The sequence below is a fragment of the Chelmon rostratus genome, chromosome 4 (genome assembly GCF_017976325.1).
Source record: "Chelmon rostratus isolate fCheRos1 chromosome 4, fCheRos1.pri, whole genome shotgun sequence".
NCBI lineage: Eukaryota > Metazoa > Chordata > Actinopteri > Chaetodontiformes > Chaetodontidae > Chelmon > Chelmon rostratus.
In genome coordinates this window covers 29,621,576-29,629,866 of record NC_055661.1, presented here as the reverse complement: position 1 = coordinate 29,629,866, position 8,291 = coordinate 29,621,576, and the positions used below count along the sequence as shown (strand labels likewise).

At 49.4% G+C, this 8,291-nt stretch overlaps 1 protein-coding gene across 1 annotated transcript; it reads right to left on the bottom strand.

Moving 5' to 3' along the window:
* Nucleotides 1-754: 754 nt before the first annotated feature.
* On the bottom strand, nt 755-5,069 carry LOC121606027 (salivary glue protein Sgs-3-like). The gene is made up of 2 exons (XM_041936186.1): nt 5,046-5,069; nt 755-1,684 (listed from the first exon to the last, which is right to left on the bottom strand). Exons 1-2 carry the CDS (start codon nt 5,067-5,069, stop codon nt 755-757), a joined length of 954 nt encoding a protein of 317 aa, XP_041792120.1.
* Between the last annotated feature and the right edge of the window lie 3,222 nt (nt 5,070-8,291).

The following is an 8,291-nucleotide window of genomic DNA, read 5'->3' as shown; positions in this document are numbered from 1 at the left end:
GTGTGTGTGTGTGTGTGTGTGTGTGTGTGTGTGTGTGGTATCAAACTGTGCTCAGTTTATGGATCCAGCTGAGGAGAAGTTTCACATTATACAAGCTAACGAAAATATCTGGTAAGCGCTGAAGGGAAAGCAGCAGGGGGTCAGAAGTCAACCCTGACAAGAGACGAGCTCCTCAGACTCGTCTTCGTCTCCTTCTTCTCTGCCTCACAAATCTAAACCGGGCTCTCTCGCTCTCTCTCACACACACACACACACACATGTTAATGCCTCGGCCGTTCCCTCGGCAGCACGTTGCCCACGCACACGCAGGTTTCACCAGGACCCAACCTGACTGGGCGCCCAAAAAATATTCTGCCTTCTTTGAGAGGAAGAAGGAAGCCCGCGGGCGGGATGATGGGGAACGTAGGCATCTGTCAGCGGGGCCGGGCATATGCTGGATCCCCCCCACCCTCAAATACAAAAAAACCCCCTCCTGCATCCACCCCCCATCCCTCCTTCTGTCTCCTCTGCCAAGCTACCAGTCTACAGACCAGTACAGCGGCCGGTCGGACCATCACAGCTCCACATGTACGAGGACTTCATGTCATTTCTCTGAGTGAAAACTGTCCAGAAGAGAAAGTTCAGATTTATCCTCGTTTCAATCCTCATTTTGTTTTTAAAGCAGAGTTTTGGTCGACCTGTTTAACATCTGGGAGCCTGTGTTGTTCAGAGCAGAAACACAGATATTAAAATAAAACTTGTCACGATGTTTCATTCAGAGTTTGCTGGTTGAAGCTGGTTGAAGCTGGCTGAAGCTGGTTGAAGCTGGCTGAAGCTGGTTGCAGCTGGTTGAAGCTGGTTGCAGCTGGTTGAAGCTGGTGGTTCTGGTTGAAGCTGGTTGAAGTTGGTTGAAGCGGGTTGGAGCTGGTTGAAGCGGGTTGAAGCTGGCTGAAGCTGGTTGCAGCTGGTTGAAGCGGGTTGAAGCTGGTTGAAGCTGGCTGAAGCTGGTTGAAGCTGGTTGAAGCTGGCTGAAGCTGGTTGAAGCGGGTTGTAGCTGGTTGAAGCGGGTTGAAGCGGGCTGAAGCTGGTTGCAGCTGGTTGAAGCTGGTTGAAGCTGGCTGAAACTGGTTGCAGCTGGTTGAAGCTGGTGGTTCTGGTTGAAGCTGGTTGCAGCTGGTTGAAGCTGGTTGAAGCGGGTTGTAGCTGGTTGAAGCGGGTTGAAGCGGGCTGAAGCTGGTTGCAGCTGGTTGAAGCTGGTTGAAGCTGGCTGAAACTGGTTGCAGCTGGTTGAAGCTGGTGGTTCTGGTTGAAGCTGGTTGAAGCTGGTTGCAGCTGGTTGAAGCGGGTTGAAGCTGGTTGAAGCTGGTTGAAGCGGGTTGAAGCTGGTTAAAGCTGGTTGAAGCTGGTGGTTCTGGTTGAAGCTAGCTGAAGCTGGTTGCAGCTGGTTGAAGCTGGTGGTTCTGGTTGAAGCTGGTTGCAGCTGGTTGAAGCTGGCTGAAGCTGGTTGCAGCTGGTTGCAGCTGGTTGAAGCTGGTGGTTCTGGTTGAAGCTGGCTGAAACTGGTTGAAGCTGTTCGATGCTGGTTGAAGCTGGTTGAAGCTGGCTGAAGCTGGTTGAAGCTGGTTGAAGCTGGCTGAAGCTGGTTGAAGCTGGCTGAAGCTGGTTGAAGCTGGTTGAAGCTGGTTGAAGCTGGTTGAAGCTGGTTCTGTGATGATGGATTTGGGATTTTCAGGGTTACTGAGTCCTGCTGAAAGATTTCCACTGCGGGTTTTAAGTTTAAAGTTGTAATTTTGATTTTTTTTCATCCACATTTTCTTACTTGCCGTTTTTGCTTCTACAAAAAGGAAACACACTTTTTGTTGTGCAGGTCTTCTGTCCCGGCATCACCTGTACCTGTACCTGTACCTGTACCTGTCCTGGTAAAATAAAGGTAAAATAAATACTTCAGACTTTGGTGAGGATTTAAAAATTCAGCAGCAGGTTTCCACAGCGTTTAACACAGTTTGAGTTTTCCTTCAAATTAAAAGTAAAATATTATAAAAGTTAAACTCTGAGAACGTTTGATCCTCATCAAATATCCAAACGTTGTGTCTGTCAGGAAGCAGAAATGTGAACAGAAATCCGCTGACAGCAGATCAGTCTGACCCCCAGCAGAAACTGTCTGTTATCAAATGTAATGAAGGAGAATCTGACCCAGAGTCTGTTCAACAGAGCGCGCTGACAGACAGCTGCTGTAATCAGCTCGCTGTGTTTATAATGGAGTGAATTCACCTGAACACAACAACACTGGAAGGTAACAAGGCAGGTAATGCTTCAACACACACACACACACACACACACACACACACACACACACACACACACAAACAGATGTGCAGTCTCCCCCCAAACACAATATGAAAACAACATAGGAGACCTGCCAGCTGTTCACATAAAAACAAGGAGTCTGCACACCCAGCTGGAGACACACACACACACACACGCACACACGCACACACACACACACACACACACACACACACACGCACACTCACACACACACTCACACACACACTCAAACTGGCAGGTGTGAGGCAGGATGGGAACCAATGGCATCGCTGCATTAATTACAGTGAAGAGGTGATTGATCAGAAGCTCATCAGCCGCGTCGCAGGACGTCACGGAGCTGCTCCCTGATTGGACGACCAATCAGCACAAATCAAAGCTTTTCAAACCATAATGAACACACGTTTTAAATAAAACAGAGAAATGAATTCAGAGACCTGAGGACACGATTATTTTATATTCAATCTGACTTCATCAGAAACAGCTCTGAAGCCTCTTGGAGGGTGGGGGTGTTGGGGTAGGAGGGGGGTGTGACAGGGTCGGAGCATCAGGTTCTTCATCAATTTCAACCTGAATTTGCGATTTTTTTTTTTTGATCCTAAAATGACAAAATTACAAAGCAAATTAACAACTTTCAAACTGTGGGTCCAGGGACCACCTGGGGCCCCCAAGGAGATTCCAGGGGTCCAACAGCCAAAGCAGAAATTGATTAATTTTATTTAAAAAAAAAAAGAGAAAAAGAAAAAGGACGGTTAGAGGTGAAAAAGAAACGACTACAAACTGAGATTTGATCTGATGAATGTTTGTGGTCTGATGTGGTCTGTTTGCAGACCAGGACCAGGACAACCTGCTCTGTCCAACACCTCGCTCATTTTTAAACATGTGTGTTGGTGTATTGATGAGGCTGAATCTGATCAGCTGTGAGTCTGTGAGTCTGGGCTCTGCTCTGCTCTGCTTGGAAATCACAAATTCATTTTTATGTGGATTTAAAAAAATTTCAGTATGAAACTTGAAAATTGAAAATTGTGATTTTTGATGGAGCACTGAAAATAATTTGACCTAAACACAGACCCCTCCCAGAAATGAACCTGAATCAGACGTGGATTTCTGTGTCTAATTTAAAAAATGTAGCTTGGTGATATTTCTCAGTTTAGACTGTTTGTATTTTTGTCTGAAACAGAATAAAACAGAAGTCAGAGCTCTGAAAGGGTTCAGGTTAAAATAAATTTGGTGTTTGACTGCGCAGAAATCTGATGTGAGACCAGGAGAAACGTTTGAGGCGTCTGAAGCTGGAAGCTGAGAGCACACGGCGAGCGAGCGAGCGAGCGGCGGGCCGGTCGGCCGGTTTCAGGCCGCGGCAGCAGCCGGCGTCATGTCCGCTGCTCTTTCTGCTCTAATGCCTTTTTAATTGAACGAGCCACCGTCCTGTCGTCTCCTCTCATGCTGTATATCTGTCTCTGTCTCCGGAGGTGGGGGGGCCGCAGACAGGAGCTTTACCGCAGAGCGGCAGCGGGCCTTTTGTGGCCCTCGGCGGCGGTCGGGAGGCCGGGCCCCGTCTCCCGCGGTGTGACTAACGTGGGGCGACAGCGCCAAGGCGGCGGAGGGCGGCGGCCGATTGCCAGGGAGCCTCACGCCGCTCGGCTCGGCTCAGGGCCGCCTTTGTACGCCGTCGCCGCCCGCTATCTTCCCACAACATGTGCTGCTGTCAGGGGCCCGAGCGGGCCAAATCTGCCTTTTTGGAGAGAAAGCTCCCCCCAAATCCTCTTGATGCGCTCCCGCTCTCCCCTTTAATGTCTTCATTTACCATAGCCAGTGGCCTTGTAGTGTTTTGAAGTGGGAGGGGGGTGGGATCGGATGACTAATTCATACGAGAATTGTGTTTGAACTTCAGATGCGCGGCTGAGAAATTCACGGGCTTCATGTGCTGTGATTCTGCAGCAGCCAGTCGAAGCCTGTCAGGTGCTGATTGGAGATATTTATAACGGTTATGAAAAGCAGCAGAAACAGTTTCATGGAATTACAACCAGCTGGCACAAATGTTTTATAGAGAAATAAGACTCACATTCTTCTAATCAGCATGGAGCTAAATAATCAGTGTCAATAATCGCCTTCACTCACATGGTTTGAATTACAAACAAACACTAAGAAAATAAATGATTGTAGAAGAACAAATGTAAGAGATCATGTATTTGAAGGATTAAAGCAGGAAAATCATTAATGAGACGTATCGAGGGGAGCACTGAGGCTCCCCGGCGTCTATTCACAGAGTAATGTCTCCCTCTGCTGGTGGTTTGATGGTAACACATTCAGTTCAAACACAGCAGCTCCGCCAGCAGCAGAGTGACATCTGAGCACCAAAGCCAACAGAGAGAGAGGGGGAGGCCACCCAGGAGCCACCCGGCCCTCCTGCCCCAAACATAAAGACGAGATGTGGCCACAGACGAGCTCCTGACAAGGAACCACTGATTGATTATTCCTGCCCACATGCGGCAGATTTAAAGGGCTGAATGTTTTACAGCTGAGAGTTTTCCCCTCAGCTCGCTGTCAGTGACACATTCAGTGACTGGATGTTTCTCACTTCTTCATCAGAGATCCAGATTCTTTCTGTTGTGATGATTCAACCCGGAGAGTTTCATGTCCGACATCGTCTGTGCGAACATGAACCACACTTTCACAGCAGAAACCCTTTAAATCCAAAATAACTGCTGCCTACCTCCACTCCCTCTGACAAAGCCACAGACCTGAACCACCTCCTCATCCCACATCGACTACCTCCTACTGCACACCTCCTCAGACCGCCTTAAACACACGCTACAAGTGAGAATATTTCCAAGTTCACAACCAGAAGGCTGCTCTCAAACTCTCTCAAACAGTCAAAGAAGTGGGAAACCCAGAGACTCCAAAGTCTGGACTACCAGGACCCCGAGAGCTCCGAACCGATTCTGGCTCAAGAGGAAAACTTGAAGAAACGCGTTAAAATGGTTTACAGCTATAAGTGGTTGCTACACATGAGATCTTGTACTAGAGCTGCAGTTGAAGCTCTGAAAGCAGTTGAAGCGTCCCTTGGAGATGAAGCACTGAAAGGGTTTGAAGCGTCGCTGCTCGGAGCGTTTAAAGCTCAGCTTTAACGTTCGGAGCCCTGCAGGAAGCTGATGGTAGGATGACGCTGACAGGGACTGGGGGAGGAAAAGCTGAAAGCAGATGAAGTGTCAGCTGGAAGGTGAGAGGTGACAGCATCAAACATCAAATTTATTTTAAATAATAAAACCAATTAAAATTTGAATTGATCATTAATTCTGAAGAGGGTCAAAAACAAAAACATCTTTTGGGACGACAAGTTCAGTGTATCTGCGTGTGTGTGTGTGTGCGCCCGGTGGACTCGGAGGTGTGTGACCTGAGTGTGGAGGAGAGTGATGAACACGGCGGGGGCGACAGCGGGGAGCGAGGACGATGAAGGATGCTGCGGGAGGAAGTGGGACGCAGGGACGCCATCACTCACCGACCCCGTCACACCCCCCTCCTCCCCCGACACCCCCACCCTCCATATGTGGACCGGAGGAAGATGGATCTGGGTCTGTGGATGATGTATGCACACGTCCAAACATGTTTGTCCTGAAATCTGGATCAGTCTGCTCTCCTGCTAGAAAAACACGTTTTTAACCACCAACGTCCACCTTAACAACTTCTAGCACCTCCTCATACCACCTTAACTACTAGTTTTATAAAGTAAAATTACTCATGTGCTGTGTGTAGCTGTGCTGTGCATCAATAATAACAATCCAACAGTATAACATCCAGATGTCACACAGACGAAGTCCATTTTGGGGTGTCATGAGTACTTTTACTTTTATACTTTGAGTACACTTTGGTTCAGAATGCAGGACTTTTACTTGTATCAGAGTATTTTTAGATGATGGTATTTCTACTTTTAGTGAAGTAAAAATCTGAATGCTTCTTCCGTTGCTGTTGAAAACACATCGAGGACACAGCAGATCTCATTCATCACAACTTAGTCCTCCAACGATGACTTTAACTTCCTCAGACCACCTTAAGTGGCTTTATTTCTCTGTAGGGATGCTCGCTCTGCGTCACGGCTCGGCTCGGCTCGGCTCGGTTCGGTTCGGTTTCGGAGGGCCTTCAAGAAGCATCAGCGTTTGGCGCTCTGGGAAAGAGGCTCTAATAACAGTCTGAGCCCGTCGGTGGAAAAAACCAGCACAGTGGACGTCTGGTCTGGATCTAGACTGGACCTGCTGGTTCTTTCCATCAGTCACATGATTCAAGATATTTCCTATTTCCTTATGTGTCCAATGAAAACTCAACAACCTCTTGTCCTTCATTACCTCCTACATTTCCTCAGTCCACCTTAACTCCTCTCTTCTCAGATCAATGTAACCACAGACCACCTTAATCATGTTGTGCCAGTCCACCTTAAGTCTGTGCTTCATCTCCACAAACCCCCTCACAAAGCAAACACCACAGACCACCTTAACTCTGTCTCACACCTGCTCAGGCCGACACCGCTGCATCCTACACCTCCGAGCCCCGCCTCCAACACCCCCATCACCTGAGAGACCTGCAACACCTGTAACCTCCTGCAGCATCACAAGCACCTCCAGGTATCACCTGAACATCCTCCTCACTCCTCCCACACCTCCTCACTGCTCCTCACTCCTCCCACACCTCCTCACTGCTCCTCACTCCTCCTCACTCCTCCCACACCTCCTCACTCCTCCTCACTCCTCCCACACCTCCTCACACCTCCTCACTCCTCCCACACCTCCTCACTGCTCCTCACTCCTCCCACTCCTCCTCACTCCTCCCACACCTCCTCACTGCTCCTCACTCCTCCAACACCTCCTCACTCCTCCTCACACCTCCTCACTCCTCCCACACCTCCTCACTCCTCCCACACCTCCTCACTGCTCCTCACTCCTCCCACACCTCCTCACTCCTCCTCACACTTTCTCACACCTCCTCACTCCTCCAACACCTCCTCACTCCTCCTCACACTTTCTCACACCTCCTCACTCCTCTATAAGATGCTGACTGCTGTATAATGATCCTACAGACACCTTGACAACCTCCTGCTCCTCCACAGTTCGTCAGATCCCCTCCCTGAACCCTGAACGTTCACCTTTATCGACCTCCTTCCATTTCAACTCCCACCACCACCACAAACCATCCTAACACCACCTTAACTCCCTCCCCCACCACAAACCATCCTAACACCACCTTAACTCCCTCCCCCACCACAAACCATCCTAACACCACCTTAACTCCCTCCCCCACCCTCCAGACCACCTGAAACACACTTCAGCTGCATTTGTAGTATTCTTCCTCTCGTCCTGGTGTGCCTCCCTGTCTCTCCTCTCTCCTGTCTTTCCCACATCAGTCCATCCTCTCCCTCGCCCCCCCCCCTCGGTCTCTCCTGGACTGTGTCCGGCTGTGATGTCGGCTCTGCAGCGGTAAATGGATGTGCCCTCCCGAGTGAACGGGTCAGCACTTATTTCCGCAGCGCTTAATGAGAAGCACATGGCTGCTGTTCTCTCCTTGGGTAGCGCCTCCTCCTCTTCCTCCTCCTTCCTGCACTCCCTTCAGGCCTCCTCATCCGGTTGGCCGAGGCCGGAGGGGACGCTAAATCCCCGGGAGGAAGATGGAGGAGCGGGTTAACTCTGAGTGGAGGTGAGGGGGATTTCCAAAGAGGAGAGGAGACTCACTAAAAGCCAAGAAAAACGAGGAGGAGTAATGCTGCGTTCACGGTGTGTTGGAAAAAGAGAAACAATGTGATGTTGTGAACTAATGCAATGAAGATGGAGGTGACACACCACCACAGACCACCTTAACCCCTCCCTACACCACACCTCCTCATACGTTTTTCCTTCACAGATCTGTGTCAAACAGCTCAACTAAAAACAAATTATTAATCACAACATTCACAACAACCAGCCAATCAGCAGGAGGAGGAGCCAGGAAACAGCTGTTCAGCG

Bases quoted from the DNA above. Each gene is read 5' to 3' on its own strand.
- LOC121606027 (XM_041936186.1), bottom strand. From the start codon at position 5,069: ATGTGGGATGAGGAGGTGGTTCAG. The intron at 1,685-5,045 runs GTCTGTGGCTTT...CCATCATCACAG, and splicing joins GGGATGAGGAGGTGGTTCAG to AACCAGCTTCAACCAGCTTC.